We start from the raw sequence: 19,343 nt of genomic DNA on the forward strand, positions 1-19,343 counted from the left end.
AAAATATTTTAATACATTAACTTAATCGTTGGTTTCTTTTGAGTTTTCATAGGTCTGAACCTAAATTGTGATTATCCAATGGGTTTAACGTTTAGCTGCTGTAAATTGTGGTAATTATATTGGTTTCATTCTTCTGGATTCGAAATCCAAGAATATCCCACGATTTATACATGTGTAGCCTATGACAATTTCAGCACATAAGTCGTGGTATTTTTAGTGTTTTACATACACTACAACAAACCCGACAGATGGCGGCGGGTATTTTGCGGCGGTTGAAGCGGCGGCTGCTCTGGGTGTTGGTAGTCGTTTGTCTTTTAGCGGCGGTTTTTTTGGTAACCGCCGCTAATTGTACACAATCGGCGGAAGATGCTGATCCACTGTTTGCTGTTTAGCGGCGGTTACAGTCGAACCGCCGCCATCTTGTAACATTTATATTAACTTCGATATTCGGACGTTATAACTTTTTACAGGCTAACAGAGTACGGACTACTTAATTTCTCGCTAATTTCTTGACCCTCGTAATACAAAAATGTTGTCTTTCATAAAATATAGAGTTTTCCGTTAGTAATTAAATTGAGTTTGCCTGTATTTTAATTTGTGATATATTCTAATAAGTTTATTTTCACAAATACGTTTCATGTTAAGGGAACATCAACCATATCACTTGTTTTACGTTAGAAAAAGTTTAGTTTAATAATATATTTAATGAGGTGAACAATCTTGAAAATGAATTTTTCCTTTTAGTATAAGAACTTCTATGTTTGTATTCAGGCATAACTATAAAAGAAATAGTTAAAGTATGTATAAATTAATGCTAATTTCAAATTAGCATGTGTTTATAATAGGCTTCTTCGAACTTAGATCCTACTAATCATAAATCAATTAATTGTAAATGTAGTGAAATAGGTCACACTGCAATCCAACTATTAAATTAAAGGACACAATGTAGTTTGTTTAATTAAAAGGTCAGTTTTTCTCGTCACATTCATACGCCTATTTTGGGGGCGCAAGCAGCATTTTATTTCGGAGACGTTGCGCCAGAATCTGCTATATATTCTGCTTTGCCTGCTTATGCTTTCCTTGCTCATCCTCTGTTACAGCTTGAAATCCTGTTTTGTTGACTTGAAATCATGTTTTGTTGACTTGATTTCTTCTATTTTCTTCGGTTGGTGTGGTCCTGGTAGACATCACTCCTTTGCTTTTTTTTGGTGAGTTATTCCATAACACTTAACTTGTCAATGTATCCAATGAAACTTCTATCATTATTGTTTTATTTAATAAAATAAGAGTGCTTAAAAAATTTGCTGTATATTGACTAAGTCTATGAGGAGTTATACTACGCCTGATGTTACATTCATAGGGTCTTGGATAATCACAACATTTTGTGCACACATTCAAATTGCTGAAAGCTTGTACCTGTTTAACGTTACCTTTGATTGAACTGCATTTTTTAATTTTACTTAATTAGTTTCAGTCAACTATTGAGCTTTGTTAAAGGATTCCTTCACTTAGAATAAACCAGAAAAAATGAAAAGAAAGAACAAAATTTACAGTTTGATTAATATTAAATATATTTACTTTATTTTTAATAAATTATTTAATATTTGTTTCAATTGACCCAAGGAGGTTGAAGGTACTCAATTTTACTGGGCTAATAAAGGGGCTTTCTTATGAAAGAAGAATAACTCCCCTTGAGGGAGAACTTCTTTCACGGGACTGCCTAAAGAGAGTCCTAATGTAAAAAAAAACTAAGTATCTTAATGAAGCAGAAAATCCTTAGGTGCTTCTTATTTAGCCCTATTGGCAGACTATGACCAATTGGATGGTTAGAGAACAGGGCTCCCCATCGAACTTTCTTTCGGCCTTTCTTTTGCTAGCAATGGTGATCTCTCATGACTCTTAACAATTCTCATTGTCTCGAAGTTAGCTGCTTGGCATGAGGGAAAGTTTGGTTTTTGATTTTGATGCATATTAAGCCTTATTCTTCCAATTGTTTGTGTAAAAAAGTTGTGGTGTCTTCTATTATGTAAAAAAATTTGGATTTTGATGCATGTTAAGTCTTATTCCACCAACTGTTTGTGATAATGTCAAAGATACCAAATGTACTGATAGAAAAGTGCTCTGCTTTTAGTTTAGTTTCTATAATCTGTACACTTCCATTGTAACATCCCATAAGTGGTACAAAATATTATGAGGATATGGTTGTTAGAATTACCTTGCACGTTGCTTATCTCTTGAATGGATAGATAGAATAGTGGATTAGACTACTTTATTCTTAGTAATTCTGATAGTACTTTGCTGACTGTGTGAAATTGCTCTTTCTAAGTTTATATACTCTCTTTCTCGTTAAGAAGACTTTGCAAAAATTTGTATGTGGTTTTTTTTTTTTATTGAATTAGTGTTCCTCTGACAGAAAATTAGATTCAAGGTGAATTCTATGGGGGCTAAATTTTACCAAATTTATTTTTCAGATTAAATTTTAGCTATTTAAAAATGACTTATTTTTTTTTTATGATTAAATATTTTTAAAAGTTTTTTTGCAAACTAGACATCACCTTTTAGGCACCATAGGAATCACCTGGTTTGAATGAAAAATCAATTAGCGAACTTCTTCTTTTCCTGTGACATCAAAATTCACATGAATATATACTTTGCAGAAAGCGAGGAAGAGAGGATAGATAGAGAGTTTGCTGTATTGCTGGATGCTTGTTTAAATACGGTGAGACCCATTTACTAAGAAATTTACTTATGTTTGAACACACACATATTCAGAAAACTGTGAATAACATATCATAAATGGTGTGCTCCAAATCACAATCCTTCCTTAACTACCTTTGTTTGCAATCTTTGATTATATTTTTTTCTCAAGCACTTCTCATCCGATTTAAAATCTTGTTAGGAAGCTCATCTTGTGTGCTCCCTTCTACGGTTGTCGTGTTGTAAAATCTATGGTGACATTTTAATATGCAAAATTTCAATAATAGATGTGATTTTTATTTAAAGCATGTAATCTGTGTAGTTACACTGAATTTTTAAATTAATTACATTTGTATCATTGGCTTTTGGTAGGTTTTTATTCTCTAATAAGTGTTAGTAGTTTGCTTGAAGGTTTGAAAATATGCCTAAGAAACTGCGGTACAACTGTATCTCCAACGCTGGCACTGAACATGTTGCTGAGACTGCCGAAAGTTCTTCGGAGGATGAAGATTATGATCCCGAGGCTGATGAGGTTGACTCATGGGATGATTACGTTGATGACTTATATGCTGAAGAAGAAGCTGTACCCCGGAACAAGTCCAACGGTCGCAAGGATACGGATTATTGGAATGTTGTTGTAAGCGGTAAAATATCTGTCATTGGTCTGCATTGTTTAATCATAATTGGATGGACTTTGTTTTTTTTTTTATTTAAAGGTAACACTAATGCAATTAATCCTTCTATTTTGTTTCTTAGATGATGGCATCACAAGAACGATGAGTTTGAGCGTCAGAGAGGCCATAGTTCTTCCACCTAGCAGAAAAATCATTTTGGAGTTTAATGAAGAGTTGCAACCGATCGGTCAAGCAGCTGGATTATTGAGTGGGTTTCTAGGGAATCTGGGTGCTGACTTTCAACATTTTCCCATCAATGAAGACAGTTGGAAGACAATGGACAAAGCTTTAAAGGAACATGCATATGAGACAATTAAGGTATGATATTAAAATTTAGAATTTATTATGTTAATTAAAATCAGATCAAATTCTTACTTTTCCATTTGTGGACGTGCATCACATTGTGTCTCAAACTTTTAGCGCACCTTCCTGTATGAGGAGGATGACAAGGGAAAAATAAAGCGGGTAATGATTAAAAGGTTGGGAAAAAACTGGAAAGAAGCAAGAAACCACTTGTTTCACAAGGTTTACGACGAGAAAGAGAGTTTCGAAGTAAATGCCAAGCGTAACCCATCAGGAATAGATGCACAACAATGGAGATGGTTCATTAACTATTGTTTGAAAGAATCTACAAAGGTAAGTAATATTAAATTGGTACTCCATTTAATGTTGCAGTTTTTAACATTTTTTATACCTGAATAAAATATTTATAGAAAGTGGTATAATTAAAAAGCCAAAAATCTCTCGAATTAGTTTCAAAGATTAAAAAATAAAATCTGTGACACTATGAAGGCATCATTACTTTATACAATTAATTGCATGATAAACTGTATTTGTGTATTTATGTATAGAAAATGTGCAAACAAAATTCTCAGAATCGGTCGAAGCAACTATATACACACACTGGGGGCTCTAAGACAACAGCAAAGCTAAGGGATGAAGAGGTAATTATGTGTGTATTATGTTTGATACATATATTTTTGCTTTGTTATATTCTTTTGTAAGATGTATGATTGGGCAAATTTTTTATGTGGTTGTAGGAGAAAAAACAGCAAAGACGCATCAGCAGAGGAGAGATGTTTATTATGACTCATAAAAAAAGGGATGGCTCATATATGAATGATGATGCGCGTGTTGTTGGAGTAAGTAGTGGTTAAGAATGATTTACATGTGTTACTCTATTCATGTTGCTAACTTCAAAAACACTTAAACTTAACTCTGGTATGTGTGTAGGAAGCGATTGAGAGTATCGAGAGCCAAGGTGGAACCTCGAAGGAGATTTCTGTTACTGATTCACTTGCGCAAGTCCTTGGAAAGGAGCATTCAGGACGAGTTCGGGGGTTAGGTTTTGGACCATGTCCAAGCGAAATTATTCATAATACTCCACAATCGACCCCTAGAGTGCAAATTGAGGAGTATCAGAGAGAGCTTACAGAATTGAAGGAAGTGGCAGCAGAACAAAAGGCGGAGATTACAGAATTGAAGGCAGAAAAAGCAGAAGACAAGGCAAAGATACAGATCATGGAGAACCTGGTGAAATACATCATCCAACAGCAAGGACATACTTTGCCACTTGAAATTGATGCACAGCTTAAGTCATTGGGGGGTGGAGCAGAATAGGGATCTTAATTGCAATTTTTTTTCCTTTGTGAACAGTATACTTTGAGAAGTATTTGTTATTAACTATTTTCGTTTGTGATATAAGTCAATTATTTTTTTGAGCAGAATAGAATTCCACTTCATTGTGTTTTAAATCAATTATTTTTTTTACTGTAGTTGCAAACATAATCCGTTAAATTTATACGTAACATTATATATTTAAAAGATTTGTTAAATATTGATGGTGATATGAAAACACAATTCAAATAATCAATTTAAATCAAAACAAAATTGAAGTTTTAGCGGCGGTTACTATAGGACGACGCAATAGCCTGAAATTTTAACAAAATTAAATAGCGGCGGTTATCTAACCGCCGCGAAATGTTTTCGACGCTAAAAACAGATTTGCAGCGGTTATTCCGGCGGTTGTTAAAAACCGTCGCTAAAGGTTTAGCGGCGCCCTTACTAGCAGCGGTCAGCCAACCGTTGCAAAATGTCTGGCCATCCGTGATTCCAACCGCCGCCATCTGCCGGGTTTGTTGTAGTGATAATATTTTAAAACTTAATGAGAATCCACGATTTATACAATAGATGAGAGGATGAAATTATAATGAGTTAAATTTTAGAACAATCTGATATATTTATAACTCATTTCGATTAAATATATAAATTATCCGATGATAATGATAAATTGATAGTTGGTATATATGAAAATTGGAAACCTGGTTTTATGAATTTTTTTTTTTAATTAGGAATAGAGAATTAGCTTTCAAAACCATATCTCATACTATACTCTCAACATAGGTACACGTGTATTATTATCTTTCTTGATAATTAAGTGCTTGATGGATTTCTCAACGTATGATACACACACACTTACATGTATGTCTACTAGAGGGGGGAAAATTATGGAGTTGTCATTTTTGTCTCTTTTTTTTTTTCACTTTTCTTTTACAGAAAAGGAAGTTAAGACATAAAAAGATTAAATGCATCAATCTATGTTTAAATTAAAGAGGATAGAAGAAAGTTTTGTATAATGGGTTCCGTGTAGTTATATATTTCATGTTTTTTTGGTGACTTATATATTTCATGTTTGTGTACGTAGTATTATTATTACTATTATTTGAGGAAAAAAAAAAAAACTCCTGTATACTTTCTCTTCATGCCATTATTAAGTCCCCCCGCCTCCCGATTCTTTTTTCATAAAATTTTATAAGAAAAATGGTTAGAATATCATTAAAATTTATCATTTTTTATTATTATTTTTAGTTATTAATCTATTTTTTTTAATTTAATAATTTAATAACATATATAATTTAGTTCAAACTTTTAAACATCAAAAAATGTTATTGGTATACCAAAATTAATTAACCACTAATATAGTTGTGTATAAATACATATGTAGTTTAAATTTTTAATGTGTATTTGTATTCTAACATGTATTTTATATTGGTAACTAACTTTGATGGTTGATTTTGGTATACATATATTATAGTCGTTTAAACATTAATAACTAACTAATAACTAAAAATAATAAATTCTAATAGTCTTCTGGTATTTTTCATTTTATAATATTCAATTGCTAAAATTTCGTAACGTTGCATTAACTAAGAAGACTTTAGTTAGAAAAAAAAAAACTTGTACAATTGCAGACTTAGTTAAAAATGCTCAAACCATAAAGATTTGATTAAAGTTGTGGTAGTATGACACTCCTTGGCATAAAAATATTAGTGTACTTTCATTAACACGTATAATAATGCATGATGATTACGATGATCTATGATAATGAATTAATGATTAATGATGGTATTATTATATTCACTTATCTACGAATAATGTGCATTCACGAAAAGATTACAAGTTAAGCTGAAATTATTTTTGGATTCATTGGTGCAATTTGGAGCAGAGACATGGCCCGGGAATCAAAGTTGGTGGTTTCGTGTTTGGATTCCATGAAGCAATCAGGTTTAGGTTGGTGGAATCCCACCATACGAGAGGGATGAAATGAATTCAAGCACTTAGCAAAATAATAAATGTAAAACAAATACAATTTGCTATATGGTGGGGCTAAAGGAACCCATGCCACACTCTAGCTAGATCTCTTTTTCTAATCTCAATTCTAACACTATATGTCTATATTGTTATTTCTACATATAATATATATATGATTAATATATAAATAACTTAGGTATTATATATGATTAAGATACATATAATAAAATGAGTTTTTATGGGTTTTTTTTTTTTTTTTTTTTGCCTATTATATCTCTCAGTCCCAGAAATTAATCTATTTTATTATTGACTAATGGATTATTACATATATAAAGTAAAATTCAAACTTCGACACTTATTTAAAGGAATAAGTAAACTGATCGCTCGACTAATCCAAATTAGTTAATTGAATTTCCATGATTGATTTTTTTAATTTACTATGATTATTATTATCTCCAATAATAATATACATATTTATTATTGAGAATCCGTTGTCAACTACACTAACTAGTGGCCAGTGTTCAATCTTCAACCATCTTCAGCTTTCTTAATTAATATTTTGTTCAAAATCTAAAAATCCTTACCAACACATGTTATGCTGCATATTATATGATTAAGTTTGCATCTCTTATAAAATTATTTATCCTCAAAATTTAAATTAATAAAAAAAATAACATAAATAATGACATCGTTCTTTATATTTCAAAATCTGGTTAAATTTTCCAGCGAATAATAACAGAAATCATATTCATATTCATATTCTTCCACCCAATAAAGGTATATATATATATATAGATTGCTGGCTTGTATCCATCCGTCGCAAGTCAAATCATTGTTGACAATTAGAAGGGATCTCATTTTTTTTTTTCGTACAGTTATTTAAAGTTGTGGAACCTGCAGAGTATATATATAGTGGAAAAATTTTAAGTGTATCTAGGAACACTAATGTTTCAGTTATTTTAACCGTTAATTTCAATTAATATATATTATATATATTTTTTATAATTTAGATTAACGGTTAAAACAATTGAAACACCGTATTTCCGGTACACTTAAAACTCTATATATATATATATATATATATATATATATGCCGGCATATTAATTAGTAGTACTACTTGCACTTGTCATTCTTTTTATGGTAGGCGATTTTGGTTTGGATTTTATTTCTGAATTGAACTAATATGTGATATATATATAATATTTTGTTAAATTGAACTAATTCAACTGAATTAGTTCGACTAGTTTATTTTTTACTTATCCGCTTGTAATTAATTTTTTTATTATGAATTAAATTAGTCTAATAATTAATTTTGAATTAATACAAACTAATTCATTCTAGTATTGAGAACCATAACTTATCTATTTTAAATAAAATTTAAAGGAAAATAGATTTTTTTCAAATTTTTCTCTCATGAGATATTGGAAAGTATAAGTGTAAAACATATAAGAGATAATATTATTATTAATGCAATAGGAATCGAATAATTAATAATAATCTTGTCTAGTGGAATTGGCTATGACAAAATCGAAACAGTAATTAAATATAATCTGTTTACCAATAATTTGCATATCAACTTACATATAAAAGGGCAAAGCATAATATTGGAAGTCCATATATATATATAAAAGTTAAAAACTTTACATTATGCTAACTTTTGGACTGCTAATTTGTATGGACATACAATACCGCAATTAAGCAGGTGCATGTGTCGGTGCTAATTAAGCTATCGAATAAAAGCTTTATTATTTTCCGATAATCATTGTATATGCTTAAAAGAATATTTTAAATTAAAATATCTTCTATAATATTTGATTCTATCCCAACGTTTTTTAATTATTATTAACTTCATTTGTTGTAACGATCACTATGCATATACCCAATTGTCAATAAATAAAATTATGCATATGCACGTTTTAATTTTCTCTTTTATTCTTCAATTTTAGTAACGTTGATTTGTTGTCTTATTACTAAAATAAAAGAAATAAAGTTATATGATAAATGCTATTTTACACTCTCTAAAATAATATATAAATTATTTTTTTTGATGTGTCACATTTTAATTGGATATTTATTTTAACCTGAGTTACCTTCTCCATTCTTTCGTCGCCTCCCAAGCATCACTGTCTCATTGGTGTTTCGCTTTCTCTTCCCCAATCATTCTTCTAAAAAAGGTACTCCAACTCTCTTTAATTGTGTTTACTCCTCCCCACTCCTTTGTCGTCGTTATTACGCCTCCCAAACATTACCGTCTCATTGGACATCTTATTTTTTCTTTCCAAATCATTCTTTCAGAACAGGTAGTCTAACTCTCTCTAGTTGCGTTTACTCCTCTCCATTGTACTCCTTCATCGTCGTCGTTACGCCTCCCAAGCGTCTCATTGGGTGTCTTATTTTCTCTTCCCAAATCATTCTTCCAGAAAAAATACTCCAACTCTCTCTAATTGCGTTTACTCCTCCCTACTCCTTTGTCGTCGTCGTTGTGCCTCCTAAGTATCACCGTTTTATTGGGTGTTCCATTTTTTTTTCTATCAGTCCATCACCGTCTTTTAAGATATTATTAACTCTCATGAGATTAAAGTAATTTAAGTTAAAATAAGTACCCAATTAAAATATAACACATAAAAAAAAAAACTTACATATTACTTTAAAAAAGGTAGGATACCATTCACCAAATTATATTTATTCATATCAAAACGGATCGGGATCATGTCTTAGAATCTTAGGTAAATGGTTCTGAAGAATCGCATACTATGCTCAATAAGTGTATGCTTCCTTTAATTAATTAGCTTCTATTGTTTAATTTCGTGATTAGTTAAGATCAATTTATTATCTAAGAGTGCCTACTGCCTAGGAAGGTTCTTAATCCTCACAGTTACGTCACCTGGACCACGTAAACGTTATAACCCGAAAAGTTAACGATTACTATATATATAATTACTCGGACAAATATTCTTCCTGAAAAATTTTCAAGAGGAAGAAAATGTTAGAAAACTAACTATTTTTAACTAAAATACATTAATTAATTTTTTAAAAAATATTCTATTTATTTTAAATTTAAATTTTAAATAATAAATATTAAAATTTTTTCAGAAAATTCTTTAACCCTAAGATTATCTACGTTAATAAATCATTAAGAAAGAAAATAACAGAAGCGTACCTGAATTCATAAGTATGATTGGAAGAGTTTGATTCTTTGATATTCCTTAACCAAAGCCTTCTGTATTTCTAATAGGGCTGAATCGTAATTTCTTTGATGAAAAAAAAGTTGCAGAGGCGGCATTGGTACGTTGGAGACCGAAACTCTGACGTCATTATTTATATTTGAGCATGACACCTATTAAACCCTAAAGTCCAAATAAAAAAACGGTAATGCTAGAGAGACGAAAAGAACAGCCAAAAAATAATATATCTAAAGTCCAAAAGATAATATCTAATTTTATTCTCATTTAGTTCTAAATCAAAAGTAATTATGACTTATTCATTTATAACAATAAATGAAATCACTGTTATATAAATTATTTAATTTAAAATAGCATAATTTGTGATTATAATCGTATTACCCACAAACAAATTAAATAATTAAATAATTTTTTAACAATAAATTTAAAATTATAAACTCTAAATCTTAAGTCTTCTAAGAAAAAAGTAAAAAACTAAAACTATTTAGAATTAAAAAAACGGAAAGTGAAAAGACACCATTTATGCAATAAAAAGCAATCAAATTAAACTACAATGCCTCCTAATTATTAATTGAGTTAATATATCTTGTTTTAATTTATCCATAATTTACAAACGAAACAACTTATATTTAACACACTTAACTTACATTATACACCGTACACTTCAGGATTGGATTTTTAATTTTTTTTTTCTCTCAATCAATCTTGTCATGATTTTTCACCATATAAAATCTTATTTCTCGTATTTTTTTTAAATTCTATTTAATTTAAGAGAATTAGATAAATATTATACTTAACAAGACTTAAAAAGATCTATCATTTTAGGAGGTCAAGATGTACTATTTTTTTTTTATTGACAAATACTCCTATTATACTAATCATAACAATAATTCTTTTTTTTTTGTGATAGTCGGGGCCAAAGGCCCAGAAAAGAAAAAAAGAAAGTTAAATCACAGCTACACAGGGTAAAGCAATACCCCTCTTATCTTCAATCACGATTCTTGATACTTCTTGGCTTCTTACGGTGGTATATCCCAAAATTTTAATGCTGGTTCAATTTCTCTGCCTATTCTGGCCAAGCAGCCCGCCACCTTATTACCCTCTCTGAAAATGTATTTAAAACAAAGTACCCAATCCTTCTTCTTTCAGTTTGCGATGAGTCGTACTAGCGGGTTGGAATGATTATGGAGGTCTTTGTCGTTATTGATGACGACAATAATCGCCGCGACATCGCATAAAACGATGACTCTTTTCAATCCCATGGTCCATGCCAACTTGAGTCCTTGGTGAATTCCCCAAAGTTCAACTTTGAAGGATGAACAAACGCCGATATTGTAAAAGAAACCTCCCAGCCACTTTCCATGGTGATTCCACAACGAGCCACCGCAAATTGTTGGCCCTGGGTTTCCCTTTGCTGCTCCATCTGTATTGAGGGCCACCCAGTCTTCCGGAGGAGGTTTCCAAACTATGTGTATTTCGATCCTCTTTCCTTGCTCCACGAGGTACTCGTTGATTTTGAAAGCCTCTTTAATCTGTTGTACTTGTATGATGATTTCACTCGTAGTATTTATAGGTCTCTGATAGTTTTGGTTGTGTATTTCTTGATTTCTCCAAAACTAAACCCTCCAGCAAGTAGTAAAAAAAAGATCCTTCCAACTTGCATTAATCTCATTTCCTAACTCTTCCTTATTGTTCAATCCAGTCAGTGAAGTGATAACAAAAAAAATTTTCAATAGCTTCTGGTTTAATTAATTGAGTCCAAATTCTAGAGACGTTAAGACAATCTCTAAAAACATGAAGGATACTTTCTTCTTTATCTGGATAGTGATGGCAACATCCACTTCCTCTGAAAAATTTATTCAGCCTTTCCTTTGTAGGAACCCTTTGATATATGACGAGCCACATGAAAATTTTATTTTTCTAGGGCCCATGCCACTTCTAAATCCTGTCCCAAATAGAAGCTTTCGGTTCTATCCATCCAGCTAGCTATTTGTAGGTGATCGCCACTGAAAAATCTCCATCTGAAGTGTGCATCTATCCAATGGTGTCCTGTTTTATATTCAAGTTTAGGGGAGGCAATACTCTAATTTTATCAATTATTTGATCTAGTAGGACTTCTCTGAGCTTGTTCAAGTCCCATTCTCCCGTATTGTCCGTCTATTCCCAAACTAGACTATTCTCATCTAGTAAAGGATTCAGCTTGTGGTTAATTAGAAGTTCTTCTTTCTCCATCCAGCAGTCTATCCAAAATTTAGTCGCTAGTCCATTTCCCAAGTAATGTATAATGTTTTCCTGAAAAATGCTTCCCAATTTAGTCAGCTCTTTCCATAGCGGAGAGTTAGAATTATTAGACTGAAAGTTATCCTCATTTGTCCCATTTTTCCCGTATTTATGCTTTAGTACCCTTACCCATAGGGCATTAGGATTTGTTTTCAATTGCCAAATGATTTTTAGCAAAAAGCGTCATTCATAAAATTGAGTCTTCTAAATCCAATGCCTCCTTCATGCTTAGGTTGGCAGAATGTCTTCCATTTTATCAAATGCATCTTTCTTTTGTTCTTGTCGTTCCCCCAAATAAAATTTCTCTAAAACTTTTTGATCTCATTGCATATCCCTTTGAAAATTCTGTTGTGTTGTATTTTGTAATTAAGCATTGGGTTGATGGCAGTTTGAGTTAAGGTAATTCTCCCCGCAAGGGAGAGACATTTACTTTTCCACCCTTTAAATTTGTTTTGAACTCTTTCGATGACCTCCTTATAGTTATCTTTCCCTCTCTTGTTGTTATTGATCATGGCACCAAGGTATTTTTCCAACTCCTTATTCTCTTTAAAGTCCGAGATTTTGAACAAATCTTGCTTCGACTGATTTGAAACATTTTTTGAAGGGTTAAGTACGATTTTGGTCCCTAACGTAGAGGCTAAAAATTTATTTTGTCCCGACCTTTTTTTCGCTACAAAATGGTCCCAAAAGTTTCAGTTTGTTTTAAAATCGTTCTTTTTACCAATTTTTTTTAATACTAAATTATCCCTCATTAAAAAAAATTATAAAATAAAATAAATAAAAAAAGAAAGAAAGGCCATGAGAGGGATAAAGAGAATGGGGGGAGAGAAAGAAAGGGGGGTGGGGTGCAAGAAACGGGGGGAGGGAAGGGAAGCCGCACCGCTACACCGCCGCATCGCCGCCCTGCCGCCTGTGATCCGCCACTGCTCCCTACGCTAATGGCAAGAGAGTAGAGAGCAGAGGGAGAGAGAAAGAGAAGAGAGGAACGAAGCATTCCACAGCACCGCTGACCACCAGAGCGCCCTCCTCGTGGCGATTTGTAGCCTGCCAACACCGCATCGTCGTTCAACGCTGCAGCCCCTCCTCCCCCATCACCGCCGCAACCCTTCCCCTTTGTTTTAATTTTTTATTCCTTTTTTCTTTAATTTTTCAGATTTAAAGGATTCCATTATTGTTGTCGTTGATGATGCTTCTGGTTGCTTCTGTTTATTCCTTTTATTCCATTATTGTTGTTGATGTTTTGGTTGCTTCTGCTTCTGCTGCTTCTGTTTTTGTTTCTGCTTATGGTTTTGTTTTTGTTGTCGCTCTAATTCCATTATCCATTATTATTGTTGTTGTTATTCTGCTGATTGTTATCCATTATTGCCTGCTTTTGTTTCTGAGTTTGCGTTTCTGCTTCTGCTTCTGGTTAATGTTGAGGAAGAAGAGGGGTGTTGAGGAAGAAGAGGGGAGGGAGGGGTATTTTTGTCTGAAAGACGGTTTTAAAACTAAGTTAAACGTTTGGGACCATTTTGTAGCGAAAAAAAGGCCGGGGACGAAATAAATTTTTGACCTCTACGTTAGGGACCAAAATCATACTTAACCCTTTTTTGAAAATACCATAGAAGTTTTGGCTTGGTTTATCTTTAGGCCTGATGCATTACAGAAGTTTTTCATCGTTTCAATAACATTCTGCATCTGATGTGGGGTCGTTTCTGCAAAAATGAGAAGGTCATCAGCGAATAATAAATGGGATATTGCTGGCCCCCTTCTTCCTATAGTAAAGGGCTTCCATTTTTCTAGCAGAACCATTTTTTCAATCAGTTGGGATAGAGCATCCATGCATATAACGAATAGATAAGGGGAGATAGGATCCCTTTGTCTAATTTCTCTCTTAGGGGAGAAGTCTTCTGTCATACTTCTATTCCACAACATATTGTATTTGACCGTTGTAACACAATTCATGATGATATCAATACATTGCCTTTGAATATTGATCTCTAGGAGACTTTTTTCTAGAAAAACCCAATTGATTCTATCGTACGCTTTCTCGAAATCGATCTTGATCGCCATGAATTTTGATTTCCCTCTCATTCTTTTCATCGAGTGCATTACTTCCTTTGTTATGAGAATATTATCCTGAATCTTTCTTTCGGTAACAAAACTAGATTGATAAGGAGCTATGATATCATTTAAAATAGGTTTAATTCTGTTGACCAGAATCTTGGAAATTATTTTGTAGTTGACATTGCAAAGCGCTATAGGCCTGAACTGAGTGATGAATTCAGGTGCTTGCATCTTCAGAATAAGAGAAATTAAGGTTGAATTGGCTTCTTCTATTTTCTTCGGGTTGGTCCAGCAACTTTTGACTTGGTATATCATCTTGTATTTCACTGTCTCTCAGTTCTTCTTGAAAAAGAGGGCTGGAAATCCAACCCTTCCAAACACCTTCAGTGATCCAATGCTAAAGATGGCATTTTTTATCTCTTCTGACGTTGGCATCTTTTGCATATTCATGTAATCAATAACACCAAGTTTAAGACCTGTCTGATAAGGAAGATTTAAGGGAGTGATATTTACCTCGTCCTGATAAAGGTCTTTGAAAAATTGCACTGCGTGATCTTTAGTTTCTGTTTCAATACTGATCCACTGTCCTTGCTGATTTCTAAGCTTGTTAACTTTATTTTTTGATCTTCTAATAATAATTTTGGTGTGATAAAACTTAGTGTTGCGATCTCCTTCGACTACCCACTGAGCACAAGATTTTTGTAACAAAAAACACTCCTCTTTTTTGAGGATTTCTTCCAATTCTCTGTTAAGGTCAACCTCCAATTTATCGAGAAATCTATTCTTGCCATAGGATAAATGCTTCTGGATGCCTTTCAATCCTGGAGTCTTCCTTTCAAATGAAAAAGAGTAGCATTCAACTTCTGGTGGGTATTCCATTCTTGTTGAATAAAACCTTTGAATGTAGGATGTTGATCCCATATAGCTTCATATTGGAATGGTCTATCTTTACTTTGGTTTGTTGTCTTGTTGCGGAGAGATATTAAAAGAGGATGATGATCTGATTCAATCCTAGGAAGAACCTCAACCTTCACTTCTTGAAATTTAGTCCTCCACTCTGCATTAGCTAGCGAGCGATCAAGCCTTTTAAGGACTTTATCACGTCCTTCCCATTTGGGACCTCTCCAAGTGAACCTGGAGCTAACAAACCCGAGATCAATGAGGCCACAATTATTAATCCAATCTGTAAATGCAACGCATGCCCTTCTATCAATCACCGCTTCTCCGTTTTTCTCAGATTTGTCCTTTATCTCATCAAAGTCTCCCGTTAGGAGCCACGCTTTATCAATGTTTGGGGCTAAAGTGAGGATTTTGTTCCAAAGTTGTCTTCTAACATGAGGTTGTGGGATTGTATATATAGCCGTGAGAAACCACTCCTCCCCTCCTTCAAAAATAATCTTAGTATGTATAAATTGCGGATGAGCGTCTTCAACTGTTTTATTTATGTCTTGTTTATTCCAACAAATCCATATTCCACCCCAAGTTCTTAATAACCTTTATAGCTTGCTCCCCGATACATCTAGGTTCCACAAGAATAGTCAGATTGGGCTTATGTTGGTTGTATAACTCCTTAAAGGTATGGCTGAAGGTTTTGCTAGCCGCACCTCTAACATTCTAATTTAAAATAATAATTAAACTGATAATAAAAAAACACAGGGGAGGAGAAGAAACCGCAACTACCACTAGGGCAGAAGATTAATTGATTTGCATTTCCTTTTCCCCTGTCCCACTGATGGGTGGGGTGGTGAAGTCTATGTCTTTCAATAGAGTTTTTTTCATCTCTAGATCTCTAGTTGTGCTCTTATTCTTATCATCCACAATCGGATCAAGAGGTTTTCCATGTGGAGGATTTGCTCGCTGGGTTATCTCAACCTCTTCTTCCATGTGTTCTGTAAAGGGACTCTCATAGTTATGATTTTGTCAATTGTTCTGATGGAGAGTGATAATTTTTTCCTGTGCAATATTTTTTTTATTTATCCTTTCCTCCTTGCTTTCTGTTGAAATGATCTGCTGTTTTCGTAGGTTGTTTATTTGTTGGTTCTGTGGAAACATGACAGGGATATACTGATTTTCTCCTGCTTGCTGCTTTTGCTTCTATTGTGTGTTGCTCCTTGAATTAGTCTTAGTTATATATTGCTTTGTGTTTCCTTGTATTCTTGTTGTTGGGTTCTCATTTATATCCATGGATACTTCCCCTTCCCCTCCTTCCTCTCCATCTTCTACCTCCAGAGCTTGGAATCTGGAATTGCCTTTATATTTTTCACTCGCTTTGCTAGTTCCTGTCCCATTTTTGAAATCTCCCTCCTTATCACCTTTTCTACCTCTTTTTTGCCTTTGGACAATCATCTAGGGGCTAAAGTTATCACTTGATTATTGTGTTATTTGCTTGCCTTTCTCCTTAGCTTTGTTGGCATTATCTCCATTGTTTCCTTCTTGTTCAATGTCTTGCTTGACTGTTTCTACATTTTCTTTTTGCTGACCTTCTTCTATCTCGCTTTCCCTTTGCTTTTTTCTCACTATACAATTTTTTTAATCATGATCTGCTCTTCCACAAGTAAAACATATTTGGTGCAGCTCCTCATATTCCACTTTAAAGCATGTTCCATTGATCATATATTTACCTATTAGCGATTTTGTTAAATCAACCTCGACACATAATTTTACAAACTTTTCTCTATACATATTTGCAGTGTTTGTGTCAACTTTAACCACCCTTCTTATAAGTTCTCCTATTTTCCTAAGTATATTTCTGTCATATAGCTCGATCAGAAGACCTGGGAGTCTCACCCAAGCTGTAATCTTATCTATAGTTGCTAGAAAAGGATTAAAATTTGGTTCTAGCACCTGATTGCTATCAAAGATTTTCCATGGTCCTTCTAGAAGGGCATAGGCTAAATCTTCATGGGAATAGAATTTAACTAAATAGAAATCATAACCTAGATCTATGACATCAATGCTACCTTTTTCGCTCAACATATTTTCTAATCTTCTTTTCATAACTGCATATACTATTTTTCTACCCACCAATTATACTATTAAAGAGTTCCACCAAGGTTTTCATAATTTTCTAATAGTTGAATCCTTTATGCACAAGTTGTACAACCCTTCATCCACTTTAGTCATAGTGATATCCTGAAAAGGAGAGAAATTACCGTCAGAACCTCCCATGGTGTCTTGGACTTCTTCGATTTCCTCTTCTTATGAACTGTCACCCATCAAAGCTTGTTTCTGTGCTGGATTCTTTTCCCCATCTTCCATTCGGTTGCACTTTGGCCCCCTTTTGACAGTTTTGGCAAAAGATCTAATTCCTTTCCATGCCCCTGTTTCTTCTTCTGCAGGTTCATTATCCATCATCCATGGCTCCTCCCGTGGAACTCTGGCAACCACCCCCGAGAACCCTTCTCCTTTCTTTCTGACTTTCTTTTTGCTGCGATGAAGGAGGTCAAGCTCCTATTCTGATGTGCCTTGTTCAGCTTGCTTGCTTGGAGATTCCATGGAACCCCGATAAATGCTCTTTTGTACGGAGAGAAAACTTCTAGAGTATAACAATAATTCAACCCAATCAAAAAAGGAAAAATTAGATCAATATTTTTAGACACAAAAAAAAAAACTATTTTTTTTTTTGTTTCTCACGGTATCTTCCAACCCGATAGGTCAAGCACTAATACGTCGCAGATCTGAGCTCTATTTAAGAGTTTACCGCTGGCCAATGGGTTGCTGCATGCACAAGGCAGGATGTAGGTGCAATTTTGCCTTCAGATATAGAGTTTTTAAGAGGGAATGATGCAAGCCAATGCAGTAACAATGACCATACGCAATGGATTAAAGGCAGTTACAATAACTGGGCCTCGGCCCATGGCCTTACAAACTATCCCTTGTATATAGTAATTGGACCTCTACGAAATAAACAAACTTTTTTTTTGGACGTGTAAACAAACTCTTCTTAAATGGAACTTTATATTGTAACTTGGGCTAGGCCCAATGTGGCCTGTTTTCTAGCCCAATTTAGCGATCAACAAAAAAGCAAAAAAGGTGACTTACGGTATAGGCTGGAGCAAAGAGCCTGATGTTCCAACCGAGAGAGCACCCATTATGATTTAATTATAAGTTTATAACTATAGTAATAGTTGCGTTATATTAATATAGAAAAATGTAAGTTATGTACTATGTGTGCATACAAAAATATTACGTAAATAAAAAAAAAAACCAGTCACTGTATTGTTCATAGATTTTTAATATATATATATATATATATATAACTAATTGGTTTATTTGCTAATATTTAATGTGCATATAACATAGTTGAATAATAAAATAAACAATAATATTATATCTATATTAAAAATCAGCCAGTCTCTTATATAAAATATATGTCGAAATATAAAATATACATTAAAAATAAATTAAAAAATATATGTATTTATACGCATTATAATTTGATCGTATTATGTTTTGTTTATATAAATGAAAAATAATTAAGACGAAAATAATTACTCGAAAAAAAGGCTGTGCCATGATATAAAATCAACGCAATTAAGTAACGGTTGACCATTCAAATTCAAATTCAAATTAATAATAATACCTTTTTGATTTGGTTAGATTATCTACCTTTCAAGGTAAAAAGCGAAAGGAGCGAGAAATATAGAGGCAATCACTAATATTAATTAAATGAACATTGCGGCAGATCCAAATTGAACCGCCACAAGAAGCAGATATAATGAATTGTGATTAACTTAGCTTTAAACTTTATGTTTGTCTATACTTGCTAGAACTCGCTCAGAAAAAGCAATAATGGCGTCTTCTTGCTCTTGCATTGATCACTAATATTAATTAATTAAATGAAGTTAGCTTTGAATTTATATTATTCTCATT

At 33.1% G+C, this 19,343-nt stretch overlaps 1 protein-coding gene across 1 annotated transcript; it reads left to right on the top strand.

Moving 5' to 3' along the window:
• Positions 1 to 248: 248 nt before the first annotated feature.
• LOC148554281 (uncharacterized) lies at positions 249 to 4,991 on the top strand. The gene is made up of 7 exons (XM_088495071.1): positions 249 to 379; positions 3,109 to 3,341; positions 3,454 to 3,689; positions 3,792 to 4,007; positions 4,223 to 4,315; positions 4,412 to 4,513; positions 4,605 to 4,991. The coding sequence occupies exons 1-7, from the start codon at positions 249 to 251 to the stop codon at positions 4,989 to 4,991; spliced, it is 1,398 nt and encodes a 465-aa protein (XP_088351197.1).
• The last annotated feature ends 14,352 nt before the right edge of the window (positions 4,992 to 19,343 follow it).

This window comes from Arachis ipaensis, chromosome B7, assembly GCF_059453495.1.
Source record: "Arachis ipaensis isolate K30076 ecotype BB chromosome B7, ASM5945349v1, whole genome shotgun sequence".
Classification (NCBI taxonomy): Eukaryota; Viridiplantae; Streptophyta; class Magnoliopsida; order Fabales; family Fabaceae; genus Arachis; species Arachis ipaensis.

Bases quoted from the DNA above. Each gene is read 5' to 3' on its own strand.
- LOC148554281 (XM_088495071.1), top strand. From the start codon at position 249: ATGGCGGCGGGTATTTTGCGGCGGTTGAAGCGGCGGCTGCTCTGGGTG. The intron at 3,690-3,791 runs GTATGATATTAA...TCAAACTTTTAG, and splicing joins ATGCATATGAGACAATTAAG to CGCACCTTCCTGTATGAGGA. The intron at 4,316-4,411 runs GTAATTATGTGT...ATGTGGTTGTAG, and splicing joins CAAAGCTAAGGGATGAAGAG to GAGAAAAAACAGCAAAGACG.